The sequence below is a fragment of the Mustela erminea genome, chromosome 13, assembly GCF_009829155.1.
Source record: "Mustela erminea isolate mMusErm1 chromosome 13, mMusErm1.Pri, whole genome shotgun sequence".
In the NCBI taxonomy this organism is placed as follows: domain Eukaryota; kingdom Metazoa; phylum Chordata; class Mammalia; order Carnivora; family Mustelidae; genus Mustela; species Mustela erminea.
In genome coordinates, this window is record NC_045626.1 from 8,751,251 (window position 1) to 8,766,756 (window position 15,506).

Here is a 15,506-nt window from a genome sequence, read left to right on the forward strand (position 1 = left end):
TGTGACCTCTGTCACATGTCAAGTCTTCATTTCTGCATGAGTCTGCCTCTGAGCTGCCCATTTGAGTCCACTGGTCAATACGCCTATCCCTTAGATAATACCATATCATCCTCATTATTATGGCTTTAAGTTTTGATGTCTAGCAGAATAGATTTCTCATCTTACTCTCTTTCTTTATGAATGTTTGCATATACTTGGGTATTTGCTCTTCTATATGAATTTTTATTAGCATGTCAAACTTCTTAGGATTTCTAATAACATGTCTTTGAGTCCAAAAGCAATCTAGGAGGTGAGATATCTGTGTGATACTGAGTTTTCTATCCCTTAAAAGTGTTTCCTCTCTCCATGTATTGGTATCTTTTTCAGTTGAATTAAGTAATGTTTACAATGCATATGGTTGGCCCAGATCCTTAGTTTATTAGAAAGGATATTAGTTTATTAGAAGTTTATCAGTTTATTAGAAGAGATATTTTGTTATTAATATTAATGACCTGTTTTTTTGTTTTGTTTTAATTTTTTTTTCAGTGTTCCAAGATTCATTGTTTATGCACACCCAGTGCTCCATGCTATACGTGCCCTTCTTACTACCCACCACCAGGCTCATCTGTTTTTAAAGCGTGTGTTTTCTCTGGAGCACCTGGATGGCTCAGTTGATGAAGTGTCGGTTTTGGCTCAGGTCATGATCTCAGGGTTGTGATATTAAGCCCCGTGTCAAGCTCTGAGCTCAGTCTGGAGTGGGCTTGAGATTCTCTCCCTTTCCCTCTCCCTCTGCCCCTCTGTCCACTCACACACACATTTTCTCTCTCTCCAACAAATTAATAAAATCTTTAAAAAAGATAAAATAAAATAAATTATATGTTTTCTATTGTTCTTTTAAAGAAATGCAGTTGCATTTTGTATAATGATCTTATACCTACACACTTTGGTAAACCTAAATCTCTTTGCTAATAATTTACATGATTTTTTAAAATTTTTCAATATAAATAACCTTATCTATGATTAATGATGGCTTCCTTTTCTTCCCATCCTTCTGCTATCCCTTTTTCTTCATTATTTTACTACCCAAGCCAGGATTTTCAGTGCAATACTTAACAGGTATGTTAATAAATCTTTCATCTGATTCCTAATATTAAAGGAAATCCTTCCTTCTTTTTTTTTTTTAACCCTTAACAATAATGTTTGATATAGAGGCACCTGAGTGGTATAATCGGTTAAGCATCTGACTCTTTGATTTCAGCTCAGATTGTGATCTCAGGGTGGTGAGATCAAGCCCAACATCAGGGTCTGCACTTGGCATGGAATCTGCTTGAGTTTCTCTTTCCCTCTCCCCTCTGTAGTTTCTCTTTCTCTCTCATAAATAAATATATCTTCAAAAGGAAACAACTATGTTTGATCTAAGTTATTGATCCTTATTACGTATCCTAGTATTTCCCAACTCTTTGAGCATAGTTAAGCCCATAGAAGTTCATTATGTTTTTAAGACCCTTTGATGTAAATTAATGAGGCTGCTCAAGGCAGGAGGCAAGAGGCGAGGTTGGTCTGCCTACTCCAAGCCATACCGGCTGCACCTAAGCCTGGGGGATAACACAGTAGCACGGCTGCAACATAGTGTCGGTGCAACGGGTAAAGCTCTATCTTGACCTTAAGACTGTAACTGGAAGGACCAAACTGGCTGAATAGTTTTGCTTCTGTCGTTCAACCCTCAGGTAGTAGTAGCAAGTAAGTATACAGAGCCAAACCAAGAATATGTCTCATGCCCCTACATTCCATTCCAGTCCTCTGGAAGGAATAGGGAAAGCACGCTATGTGCAGGTCCTTCTCTCTTAGGAATACTTCCCAGAAACAACTACCAATGTTGCCTTTCCTGTTGTGAACAGCACTAAAGACTGGAGCTTCAGCTGAGACCAGTGGTATCCGCCTAGCTTCATGGCTGGAATTCCAGTATGTCCTTACATGGCCCCATTTAGTCACTTCACGAGACAGAACCGAAGCAAGTATCAATTTGATCCCAGTCATGTACAGAAACGAGGAGTTCTTGGAGAAGTGTGACTTGGCTCTACTTTGATTTGCACTCAGAATTGCCACAGTGATTTCCACAGAGTGGTACCTGACTGACACAGGGGTCTCTTTACCATCTAGTTACCGAGGGCCCACTAACCAGACCAAACAGCAAGTCATGAACTACAGTCCAAGTGCCGCACGTGCCCAAGTGTGGGATTTTGTTTGTGAGGAACAGGACCTTAACTCAGTCCCCCGGGCTGCTCACTTGCTTTGCTTCCTTCCATGAGGACTTGACCAGCTGCTGGCCACAGAACAGCTGCTTTCCCCATGGAGCCATGACGCGCCCTTCTGGAACCGCCATCTGTGAATCAGGTCAGTTCCCATACGTCCTTGAGAAATTGGTGGAAGTTGAGATGCATCAGTAATAACAATAGACAAGTCTTCAGTTAGCTCTTCAGTGGCCCTAGCGGAAGACAGGCTACTTGCTCGTGAATACGTTGGGTCCCGTTGTGCTCCACGGTGGAATGCCTCTTGAATATTTTGATTTTATGATGGAACTTCTTTTGACTTTCTCTCCTTGCTGGGATGCTTTTTGACCTTACCCATCACAAGAGGAGTTGATACAATGTTGTCCTTCACTTAATGGGGCTGTCTTAGTAAATGCCCGACAACTAGCTAATAACTGTCTTTCAAAGAAATATACCAGAGAGTAGCATCAGATAAATAGTCACTGTTAACTATGATTATGGGCTTTTGCCAAAGACGTGAGTCAGCATGAAGGCAGGTGGCTGACATTTTGAGTATCATTTCAGCATTAACACCTACTTGGGTCAGCTGAGGTTGTTATAACAAAATACCACAGAGTGGATGGCTTAAACAAGAGACATTAATTTCTCACAGTTGGGTAGGCTTAAAGTCTGAGATCAGGGTGACAGCACGGTTGGGATCTTCCTGGCTTATAGATAGCTGCCTTCTTTCCGTGTTCATACATGGATCAGAAGAGAGAGCTCTCAGATCTCTTTCACGTCTTATATGGGCAGTAATCCCATCATGGGGGCCCCATCCTCCATGACCTCATTAAAATCCAATTACATTCCAATGGCCCCATCTCCAAACACCACCAAAGTAGGCGTTAGGGCTTCAACATTTGAATTTGGCAGTGGCGTAGGTGTGGTGTGTGTGGTGCTGCACAACTGAGTTCATAGCAGTAACGTAAGTTCCAAACAGGATAGCTTGGGTTACAGCTTCTCTCCTTCCAAGAAGGTGTTCAGGCTTCCAATCAAATAAGAACTTTTCCTAGGTGATTTCAATGGATTGAGCCCGTCGGTCTCCTTAAATGGGGGATATGATTCCTCCAAAAGCCAAATATGCCAATTAGGTGTTCGGACGTCTGTTTAGTCTATAGGGCAGGGAGCAAGAACATTCTATTATTTGTGGTCTGCAGTGTAACACAAGACACTCTAGTCCATGCAATCCTCCCAAACGGTACAGTCCATACAAGATCCTGGATCTTTTCCAGGGTTCCTCGATTCATCCTCGATCAATCCTATGACTCCTGATTAAAATGAAGTTGTTATTAGCTTGATTCTCAGTTTCAGAAAATAATCATGATATCATCAATAAAGTTCAATGGAACACTGTAGGGCTGTAATACACTAGATCTGCCTCAGTGGACTGTGAGAGCACACAGGGGAGTTCAAACATCCTGGAAGGAAATGTATACTGGAAACCATTCCCCACAAACACACATTGCTGTTGATGTTCCCCCGCAAGTAATATTGAAAGTAATATTGAAAAAGCATTCGCCAGGTCAACTACAGAGAACTGCACAGTTACTTTTTCTCCACCAACACTTGTTTCTTATGTTTTTGATTTGAGTCATTCTGACAGGTGTGAGGTGATATCTTGAGGTTTTGATTTGCAGTTCCATGATGAATGATGTTGAGCATCTTTTCATATGTCTGTTGGCCATCTGTATGTCTTCTTCGGAGAAATATCTGTTAATGTCTTGAGCCCCACGTGAGGCTGCCTACTCAGTGGAGAGCCTGCTTCTCCCTCTGCTTCTCCCTCTGCTCGGGTCCTCTCTCTGTCTCTCTCCCTCTCTTAAATAAATAAATAATATCTTTTTTAAAAGAAAGAGGGGAAATTGGTGAAGTGTCCTCTAAAACCTTGGTAGACTTTTAAAAGAAGCCAGTAAAACACAACGACCTTTTTTGATGTCTTCTGCTCACTTAACTGGATTATTGGTGGGGTTTTTGGTGTTGAGGTGCAAAAGTGCTTTATTCCTACCCTTTTCTTGCCTCAATTTCCTTTCCTTTGTAAAACTTTAACCTTTGTAATTAACCTGAAGTCTCATCGGAAGAAACGGGAACAGGAAATCCAAAAACTGCCTCTTTTACATCCTCTGAGGTTTAAAACCAGTGTCACATATGGTGTCCACGGTGGTAGGGCTCCTTTTATTATAATATGAGTGAGAGGCATCCCTTGTGGGGCTGATTTCAGTGTCCTATAGCCTGTCCAGCACAGCACGGCATTTCCACAGTTTGAATAAATACCCCGAGGACTTACTATGCTCTAGTAGCCCCCTGCCTTAATCCATTCAAATTAGCAAAGACTTTTCTGGAACTCTCCCCAGGAAGAGAGCAGCCAGAAGAGGATCCAGGATGAGTGCAAACCATCCTCTCCAGGATTCAGAACCAGAGTCACTGCCATGTGATCTAAAACTCTCAGTAACCATCTCAGTAAAGATCATCAGGACAATGCTTACGACCGGCTGACAGTCCAAAGGAGGCCTCCACTGTGTTACCGAAGAATCCCTCACTTGATTGCTTTCCTCCATCATCAGCTGCCTTTCTTGAACCACCTTCTTAGCTGTAGGGTTCACACAGGCTTTGCCAACCCATCAGAAGTTATAGCGCCCATGCTCCTTTGGTTGGAGCTCTGTTTGCTGGGGAGAGAGGCAGAATGTCAACCACAGGAGATGCTGGACTCTCACTTTAGCTCATGCTGAAAGCAGCAACAAGGAACTGATTTGGCCAACCTGCCATCAGTTTGCACTTGCCCTCTAATTCTGCTAGCTCCTGGAACTCAGGTTGTCATTTCTGTTATGGAAAGTCTTACTCTCTGTACGTTTGTGCTACTTTGAACCAAGAGCAGCTGGACAACCACCTCTGCATCAACCCATCCATCCATCCATCCATCCTTCCTTCCTTCCTCTTTATCAGAATCCTTTTTTCTTTCTAAATAATGCTTCAGCCATATTTGTAGCAAAGAATGAGTCAGAAGTCTTCCAAGCAATCCCATCTCTCATGCCAACTGTCCTAACACAGGGTTCATGTAAGAAGGCTGTTTGACCCCCAAATAACAATACTTAAATCTATTACTCATTAGAGGAAATGGATACAACGCAACAACAATGTTGATGTAAGAATTTGGATCATTGCCAAAGGCTGTCTGGCCGCCAGAGTTGGTGCAGACCTGGTCCAAGCTTCTGTCTTCCACTTTCCGTAATGGTCATGCTTGTAAGCACTTTCTCTCTCCTATTAAGCCCCTCCTCCCCCAACACATGCATAAGACACTTTGCAAAAAGAGAGCCCAAGAGTCTCCCTGGCTTTTCTAATATTTTGCTTGTTAATATGCAAATTCCTGGTACAAAAGCAGCCTCAACAGCAGTCACCAAGACCAGATACAAGTATCAATCTCACTCTTAGCAATAAACAATGTTGAAGGGCTGTTTAAAACCACCATAAAACTCTTTGGGTCCAAGGTTACAAAAGCAACATTATTAGTAGTCCTGTGCTTGTGTGTTTCAGGTACTGAAAACAGAGGTTAGTGCCAGAGGGAAATTTTAGAGCAAAACAGTTCAGGTTGATTCCAGGACTGCTAGAAATTAACCTGAACAGAGCACTATGCTGAGGAACTGTTCCTCTTGTCCTGGTTTACTATATGATGGAAGGTGGATATGCATCAAATTCAAATTATTCTAATGCATTTAAGTGTTACATAAATTTCATCTTTGATCAGGTACTGTGGAAAATTTACACAAAGTTTTCCCCCTAATGTTAATCCACACTTGGTTTTTCTGAGAAGAGAAAGCCTAATTTAACCATTTTTTGGCACACTGCTAGATCTGGTTTGATAACATTTTATTTGGAATTTTTTGCATTTTTGTTCATGAGTGAATTGACCTGTATAATTCCTTTCTCACAAATGCTTCCTCTGGTTTTGAAACCAAGTTTATACTTGCCTTAATGAACAGACTGAGGAGTGTTTTCTGTTTTTTTTATTCTCTGGAAGAGTTTTGTTTGTTGTTTTGTTTTGTTTTGTTTTTAAAGGTTTTATTTATTTATTTGACACAGAGAGAGAGACATCACAAGCAGGCAGAGAGGCAGGCAGAGGGAGAGGGGGAAGCAGACTCCCCACTGAGCAGAGAGCCCGATGTGGGGCTCAATCCCAGAACCCTGAGACCATGATCTGTGCTGAAGGCAGAGGCTTAACCCACTGAGTCACCCAGGCACCCCTCTGGAAGAGTTTTTAATAGATTTTTTTTTTCATAAAAGTTAGATAACAACTTTTATGAGACACTTTCAAACTTTTGATTTGATTCCCTTCATGGTTATCCTGTTACCATTCTAGTTCTTGAACTGATCTTGGTAAATTTATATTTTCTTAACTTTTTAAAAATAACTTTTTGTTTATAATTTTTTTGATTTTGTTTAAATTTTTTGTCGATACTGTGTTAAAGTTGCTTATCTTTTTAACCTCTGATATCTGTATCTATGTCTATGCTTTGGTCCTAATATTAATACAATTACACTGAAAAAACATAATGGCAACATAATCTTTATACATTTTACAGTGTGGGTACTCTTCCCCTGTGCCTGGATAAAAATTCTAGCAACCCCATCTGTATAAAAGATCTAAGTTGAAAACACAGCTCAATTATTTGCATACTCAGTCCTAGTATTAACAAAATTCTGAACTAGATTTACCTTCAAAAAAGTTTCCCTTTCTCCTCCTGAGATTGTTTTAGGCTGGAAATTTGCAGTGGGACTGGGAGTCTTGATTCACTTTCTTTTTTGTCTTTCCACGTGAGTGAACTTGGGCTTTATGCTTCAAGGGTCAGAATATAGAAAGGGAACATGAGAGTGTACAGGCATTCTCTTACCTGAATTGGTTCCCCTTGAGCTGGCTTCCCCTCCTCTGGACTTGAAGGATGATTCAGCCTGGCTCTTGGAAGGTGGCTCTGATTTCTGGATGTGTTAGGTGTTTTCTCATTTCCTCATTCTTTCTCATGTGCTCTTCCAAGATTCACTAAAACAAGAAATTTGTCCATTTTATTGCTTGCTTCAAAAACACACTTTGGGACCTCTTTTGAGTCTACTATAACTTTTTCTTTTTCCCTCTCTGAATGAGTTAACATATAAAGCATTTAGAACACCACCTAATTCAATATATAAGCCTTATAAGTTGTTAACTCTTACAACCTACTAGGAAGTAAACTGTACCAGGGTCCCTTTTGTTCATGCCATGCTCTCAGTGCAGTTTTTGGCAAATAAAACAAACATCCTTGCGTATGTTTTGTGCCATTCTTCTTCTAAAGTCTTTTCATCTACTTCTTAAAGAGAATAACTAATTTTCATTTTTTTTCTTTCTAAAATAAAAAGATATTCACATCTATAAATTTCTCTACACAGATTTTGCTGCAACCTATAATTTTAAGAGAATTTTTGGTTCACTTCTAAGCATATTTTAATTTCTATTACTTTTTATAGAGATGTTATTTATAAGTGTTTTTAAATTTCCAGATTTAGGGGATATTTTTATCTTTTATAGATTTATAATCTTACTGTGGTGTGGTCAGAAAACACACTGATGGGGCGCTTGGATGGCTCAGTTGGTTAAGTGTCTGCCTTTGGCTTGGGTCATGATCTCAGGGATCTGGGATTAAGTCTCACATAAGGTACCTTGCTCAGCACCGAGCCTGCTTCTCCCTCTGCCTGTGGCTTCCCTGCTTATTCTCTCTCTAACAAATAAAATCTTAAAAAAAAAAAAAAAACTAATACCACTTTTTTTCAATCTGTTGAAACTTACTTTATGATATGCTAGGTCTGTAATTTTCATCAATGTATGCTACATTATGCATCCCCTGCTTATTTAATGCAGAGTTCTATAAGTGCCCACTTTGTTCTCAAACTTGTATTCTAAGGACCTCTGTAAACTCTTAAAAATACATTAAGAACTCCAGAGACCTTTCTTTAATGTGGGTTGTATCCAATATTTACCAAATTTTCAATTAAAACGGAGACTTTTTTAAAGTGTCATTTAATACTAACAATAAAACTATTTATTACATGTCACCAAGGAAAAATAACTACTATAAAAACCCCTTGATTTTATTTCTAGATCTTTTTTCACCTTAGGTATTGTACACAAAGCAATCTAAAAATGAATGGCATTTTCTGGATTTATTTTCCTTCAACAATAAATGAGATCTTCAGGCCAGAGCAACAGTATCACCTTGGGAACTTGTGAGAAATGCAAATCCAGACCTACTGGCCAGATTCTGAAAGGAGTACTCAGAAACTGTGTTTTATCAAGTACTCCAGGTAAACGATGCTCAGTACAATCTGAGAAGCACTTTTTAACACCATATAATGAAAATCTTAAAAAAAAAAAGTATATAGCTATATTTACTCTTAAACCTTCATCATTAGAGTATATATACAGAAAGTACGCACACTGCAGGGGCAGAGCTCAATGCATTTTCACAAAGTGAACCAATCTGTGTAGTAGGGTTCAGATCAAGAAAGAAAACATTACCTGCACCTACCCCTGCCTTCTAACACTATTAATTTCCCTGATTTTAAACTTATGCACATAAAATCATACAGTTAATACCTTTCTTAATTAGGAAGAACCCAGCATAACTCCGAGGGAAATTGGCTGATCAAACATTTGTAACATTAGCCACAATAGGGTGACTGAAAGCCGGAGAAAAAGGGAGGGAGAGCATTCTAAAGCAGAAAAGAGATCTGGGAGGCAGTGTTGGGTTAGAAAAACAGCAGCTGTGGAGTCTGAAGCTGTTTCAAATGGCAATTCCATCATTTGGAGCTATTAGGTAAATTACCTTTTCCAAGCCCCTGGATCTAAGTAATTCCTACTTTGGGAACCTGGAGGAGGATTAAATATTTATGCACATTAAACTCAAAATAGACTAGACACGCAATTAAAAAAATGTTTAAATCTGTTGAAGGCACACAATGGATACTAAGCTGTATGCACTAAATGGGTGAAATCTAGGGATTGCTCTTAATCAGATCATAATTCAACCTTCTGGTCATTAGGGAGAGTTTTCGGAGATCTCCTCCTGTTGGAATTTTGAAGCCACGATGACCTGGCTGACATCATAATCCATTTCTGTTCTCCTAACACATGTTCGATAATTGACTTAATCTAAATCTTCTGATATTTGGGGTCCTATAAAAATGTCACCTAAATCAGATGTGGTGATCGCAGCAGGCATCACCTTATAAAAATATACCACTTTTATAAATATTCTGTGTTGTGTAGGTGAAGATAGCAAATATTTTATAGTATTTTACTCTTATCAAAAGGAATCAAAAAGTAGGAACGAATCATCAAAAACTTGTATTTTATAATCAACTTCACTTTTTCGGGTTCCAAGAGAAACAGTTTTTAAGACAGGACTCCTTTAGTTGGCAAAAACGCACTGACAGAGCTCACTACCAGAGCAGAATTCCCATTTCGCAAACAGGGTCAAAGAAGATTCCAAAAAAGACACGAGCTTCACCATCCGTAGCCTCCACCGCTCGACACACGCAGACACGCACCTCTTCTCCCGAACCCGATCGCTCGCGGCACAGAGGCTGCAAGCGAAAGCCCCGGCAGAACTCAACTTCCAGCCGCATTGGAGGGTATCTCACTTTCCTCTAAATTTAGCGGGGATCTAACTTCCGGAAACGCCCCCAACGCCGTACGGCGCTCCGCCCCCGCAGGAAGCCGCCCACTCGCGAGGTTCCCACGCTCCCGAAGGCAGCGGGAAGCACACGGACTTTGAAGGCACGACTGCGCAAGCGCCCAAGTTCCACGCATGCGCCGCACTTGTGCGCATGCCCAGAGGCGGAGGCCGGAGGGGTCCTGAGAGGGTGGCGGAGGGTGGCGGAGGCCGGCCTGCCCCGCCCCCGCCCTCTGCGCCGGGCTTCCCATCTGCGCGCCCACGGGCAGCTTCCCTTTCCGGGAGGGCAAGTAGCGGCCGCCGGCTTTTTTCTCGCTCTTTTCCGTGGTTTTTGCGGCTCTCCTGGAGCAGGCATGGCCGCTGGGAGACGCAGCGCCGGCCTGCGGCTCTGCGCCACAGGTAAGGGCCGCCCGGGGGCGATGGGAGTGGGGGCGATGGGACGGGCGCGCGCGGGGACCCTCTCCCGGGTGGGGTCGGGCCTGGACGGGTCTCCCGCCAGCTTTCGGAGAGGCTCTGGGATCCTCCGAAATATACCCGGCTTCTGGGTCCTTCCCCTAACGCGGGTGTGCCGGGGACCAGGGCCAGAAAAGGATGCGCCTGTCTTCCGTTTGATTCTCTGCTCGGTGTGGCAGGAAGTTTCAGCGGCGCTGGCTCCATTCACAGGCGTGAAGGCTCCACCAGCCGAGCTGGTGGCCAGACCTTGCTTTGGCTGTAGGTTCTGACTCTTGGCACGCCCGAAGAATTTTTACCCACCGAGGGGTATGGCCAAGGACAGGTCATGATCAGGTCGCCGGACCGTGCGGTGGGAGAAGTGATCAGAGTAGGTGGTGGCCTTCCCCAGCCTCCTCTTGCCCGCGTCGAATGCCCTGGTCCTCACGGTCTTGTGCTCACTTCCTCCGCGGCCTTTTGGTTCCCCCTGTGTGCCGGGCTGTGAGAACTGTTAGTGTTAGAGATGTCGCTCAGTTTTGCTTCTACCTATGAAGTTGAAAAATAAATAAGTAAATAAATAAAACATAGTGTTTTGAATGTGCAGTTGGAGTTTACACAGAGGAGGAGAGAACTACTTCTGGAGAAATAAAGAAGAATGATTTCTGTGTAAAAAAAAAAACAAAAGATGGACTGGAAAAAGGAAAAAAAAATGATGAGAGTGAAATTATGTGGAAAGAGAACCTGTGTGTTTCAGATTTACTAGCCCACACCTTGCGGGTCACAGCCTGGGTGCCTGCAGACTGAATAGGAGAGCAATGGACTACATATGCTTGGGCATTGTTCGTGCCTTGGGATGGATCAGTGATGGATTTTATGGTAGACTGTAAAAAATCAGAAACATTTTATAGATGACTAAGCATGTAGTGTGAAACAGTAAATCAGCACTTACTGTAAACATTTTGTCCTTTTTCCCTTTTTTTCAGTTTTCTTACTCGATATGGCTTTCTGCAAAGGATTTGTAGAAGATTTAGATGAATCGTAAGTATATATGTATTTTAAATGGTATCTTAACTGTTTTAAACTCTGGAGTTCTCTACATATTTCCATGAATCTATTTTAATGATAGAAACCTTAGTGACTGGTGTTCATATGGCACTGATTTTGTTTCAGAAGTTGTCCTGAGTGCTATTATAGATGTACAAAGTGGGGCTGTACTCAGTAGAGTTTACTGACGGTTCTATCTTCTGTTTTATCATTTTTCGTTGTATTTGTTAGCTTTTCTCCTTATATCACGATTGAGTAGGTGCTGGAATTTAGTAATCATACTGTGTATTTGTTTTTATAGTACCATAGCATTAGTCAGAAACTCTTGCTTATAGTAGGTAGGTGGGTGAGGAGTCCTGTTCCAGACAGACCATGATCCTATGTGTGATCTTTCGGGCCTGATCATAGGTAACTGCAAGGCTTTTCCTGGCAGGCCTTGAGGGGAAGCTGCTCTCCCCACAGCAGACTTGGTGCACAGCTAGTGCATTGCAGTCTCTGGAGGGAGTTGTAATCATAGACCCAGGCCCCGAGGCTAGCCAGGCTCACATGCATATCTAGCATGTGCAAGTGGCCTCTTTTGGAGGCCTCCTCCTTGGGGGCCTTAACCTAGACCACTCCTAGGCACCTCTACTGAGACCACCTTATCTAGGGGGTTGGCTGAGACGTTCTTTGCTTGCAGTACTTTTCCACTCCTGTCCCTTTCCCCCTTTCCTCTCCTTCCGTGGGTTCATAAAGAGGCAGAAGCCTTTGGTTCAGTGCCCCTCTGCAGGGAGGTGAATTCTGTCTATGCTGCAACCATCTGACTCTGCTTAGTACTGTTTCACTCGAAAAATGGAACATTGAGGAACTGGTGCCTTTTTTTTTTTTTTTTTCTGTTGGCTTATGTTGTCACAGTAAGTAAATAAAGTCTTGACTATTACTTTCAGTTTGGTTTATTGTCCTAATTAACTACCTCTACACAACAAAATTGGTACAGTAGCAGGGTGGTCATATGAACACAATGCTGTTCTGGAAGAGTCGAATTCCTGAGGATCCCAGGGAGCACTTTACTGGCCATGCTAATGGATATTGGGGAGTGACAGCAGATTCTGAAGGGAACCCTGGTGGGGTTTTTGTTTTTGTTTTTGTTTCGCTTTTGAGATTTTACTCATGCATGTGAGAGACAGAGCATGTGCAAGAGAGAGCATGAGTAGGGGTAGGGCCAGGGGGAGAGGAAAAAGCAGACTCCCCACAGAACTGGGCTCCATCCCGGGACCCTAGGATCATGACCTGAGCTGAAGGCAGACGCTCAACTGTCTGAGCCACTCAGGAACCCCTGAAGGGAACGCTTGCTAACATGGAGGTAATCTTATTAAACTTGGTGTCTTGAGGGCTGTGTCACTATCGACTTCCTCCTTTAGAATGCCCTCACGGTGGTGACTTTTACCTCGGGGGGAGGGAGGTGGCAGAGAAGGAAGGAGTATGTGGGCAGGCACAGATTCCTAAGACCCTCTCTCTCTCAGCTGGATGCTGTGTGAACTTGACAGGTTTGGCCCACCCGTGACAAGTTTCTTGTCAAGGAAGAACGCTGCCCCACTCTCACAGAGGTTGTGGCCTCTGTGAGCTATCTTGGTGATCCCTTGGGTCTCCATGGAGAGACTGGGACACACTGGATAATGAGACTGTTAGGCAGACTCCGATGTCTAGGTCTCTGTTTGCTGCTCCTGCTTCTTACTGGACCCATGTAAGCCTCCTCACCGCATCAGTTCATTCAGTCTGTGACACACTCCAAGCCTTAAGCAAAAAATATCCAGACACAGAAGAAGCAGCCACCACTAAGCCTGCAAAGATTGACCAGCACAAAGAGTGACATAAGCGTGGGAACTGAGCACCCTTTCATGGTCAACCCAGACGTGAGCCTTTCTGGAAAAAAGTCTCTGGGTCTGTTTACTCAATAATGGGGTCTCAAAGGAGGAGAGTGATAGCTCCTTACTGGGCCCCTCGTGGCCAGATGTTAAGTCACGAGGGATCTGATGGGCAGTCCCACTAGGATCAGCATGGTGACAGCCCCTCTAGCACAAATTGTGTCCCCACCAGATGAGTGGAAGAGCCCTAAACATCTACCCAGACCTTGAATAGCTGTTACGTTGAGGTCCCCCTATCCCCAGGGTGGGCTGGACATCCTGTGCCAAGGTCAGCGTTCATTGGGAAAGTGGGGGAGAAATGTACTTCTTGGGCCTTTGGGATACCCGTGCACAAGAGAGTGGGAGCTCGAATTCCCCTTCTGCCAGAGGAGAAGGACACACAAAATGCCTCCAGCTTTGAGTCTGTGATGACCCTCTTGCCCAGGCTTGGCTCAGGGTGAGCACTTTCAAGCCGCTACTACTAAATGTGTTACTGTCATAGCTGTGATGCCTCTGTGTACTCCCAGCCACCCGTGTCCCTACGTGCCAGTGGGAATTGTTCTAATTAGGGCCATTTTAATGGAACATGTGGAAGACTGTAAACCTACTTGGTTGGTATCTCAGTCTTCTGAAAACAATATTGGCTGCCTGGTGAATAAAGGAAACAGCCGTCCCGATTGCTGAGCTGAAGGAAGACAAAGTGCTCTGTGAGACCATTTCTCCATTCAATAGCCCCGTTGGGCCTTTGCACAAGGCCTTGGGGACCAAGAGACTGTTATTGCTGGTAGGTCCCTCACTACTCTGCACTTGTCACTGGTGGTACCTGAAGTCATGAAGAAGCTACTGGAGGTACCTTGGTCTGTGGCAGTTAACATTGCAAATCCCTTTTCCAGTAACACTCCCCAATGGGCTGATCAGGGTCAGTTTCCTTCATGTGGAAGGGATTCCAGCACATCTTTAATGTCTTTCTGTAAAGCTTGTTAATTCCACATTTGTGTGCTATCAGTGGGGAGGCCATGGTCTGGAAAAAGTCTTGCATCTGGAGGAAACACTGGCTTTTTACTGTGTTGGTGAGAACCTCCCTAGAGGGCCTAGGCAGGGCACTGCCCAACCAATACTGGATGCCATGTTGACTCACAAGTGACATTGTGGCTGGGTTTTAACATAGGCAACATACAAGGACCTAATTTTTGGACCTGATCTGGGAAGCAGGGTAACATCCATTCCAGAGGAGACTGTTACCAAACTTTTAACCTTTTTTGACTAACCCCCCCCACCACCACCAAAAAAAAGGAGACCCAGGGATTGGTGGACATATGTGGCTACTGGTACTGTCACACAGCCCTGTGGGGACCTTGATGGCACCCTTCCATCAGATTACCAGAAGGGCTTCTGCTCTTGAGAGGGGCCCCAAGCAACAGGATTCCCTGAAGGCCCTACGGCAGGCCACGAGGCCTCCCCCTTTCCTGATCTGCTCCGATCCGCAACCGCCATTTGAATTACACATGTCAGCACACTCAGGTCACTGATCAGAGCCTGTGGTCAGAGGACAGCACTATGGGCCAGAACAGACCAGTCGATGGCTGAAAGGTACACCTCCTTTAAGAGATGATTATTGGCCTTGGGTGAGTGCAGTAGTAGGCTCACGAGCGGAATTTTCAGTCACGTTGCTAAATAGGGCCAGCTCAGTTGAAGTGGAGAAGGAACTTACAGGAGCCCATCTGGAGTCCTGCAACTCCATGAAAAGGTCTCATGAGTGCCACTCCACCTCGGCAATAACACCAAAGGTATTGCCTCCTCTGGCCCAGTGGGGACCCACACAGACTGCTAGGACCTGGTCACTAATGGCACCTTTGGGTTAACTTAAAGGAACTGGGTGCGGCTGCCATTCAACCTGAAGGAGATCTGTCCTTCATCAATGTGGTGGAGAGCCCTACACGGTGGGCAGCTTCGTGCAGTGAGGAAGATCATCTGCCCCACTCTGCCCCACTCCTGCACCTCCTGCTTACTGCTCTAGGCCCAGCAAACGAGCTCTGCTGTTGTCTCATGGGCTGTGGCTAATGGCTTGGCCATTTGGTTGTGTAGTGTATAAAACAGGGCCCCCTATAGAGGTGAGACATCTGGATGGAGATCATCTGCTCCTCCTAAGTGTTTTTTTCTAAATGTTTTTA

The 15,506-nt window shown here is 43.7% G+C and overlaps 2 protein-coding genes across 9 annotated transcripts in view; one reads left to right on the forward strand and one right to left on the reverse strand.

Annotated features, from left to right (window-relative positions):
• The window catches only part of LOC116572315 (neural Wiskott-Aldrich syndrome protein-like), a 48,696-nt gene extending 38,014 nt beyond the window's left edge, over window positions 1-10,682 (reverse strand). For 5 of the 8 annotated variants that reach the window (XR_004278221.1, XR_004278220.1, XM_032311206.1 and 2 more), the window contains exons 1-2: window positions 9,855-10,682; window positions 7,169-7,314 (exon numbers count right to left, since the gene is read on the reverse strand). Coding sequence is in view for 6 of the 8 variants with exons in the window: in XM_032311206.1 (XP_032167097.1) it covers window positions 9,971-10,636 (666 nt within the window). In the remaining 2 variants the exon portion in view is untranslated. The other 3 variants (XM_032311207.1, XM_032311210.1, XM_032311208.1) reach the window with 3 other exon arrangements.
• Window positions 10,333-15,506, forward strand: part of TMX3 (thioredoxin related transmembrane protein 3) — a 41,484-nt gene continuing 36,310 nt past the window's right edge. Inside the window, exons 1-2 of the mRNA XM_032311204.1 lie at window positions 10,333-10,378; window positions 11,392-11,446. Coding sequence (XP_032167095.1) covers window positions 10,333-10,378; window positions 11,392-11,446 — 101 coding nt within the window. The remainder of the gene's footprint in view (window positions 10,379-11,391; window positions 11,447-15,506) is intronic.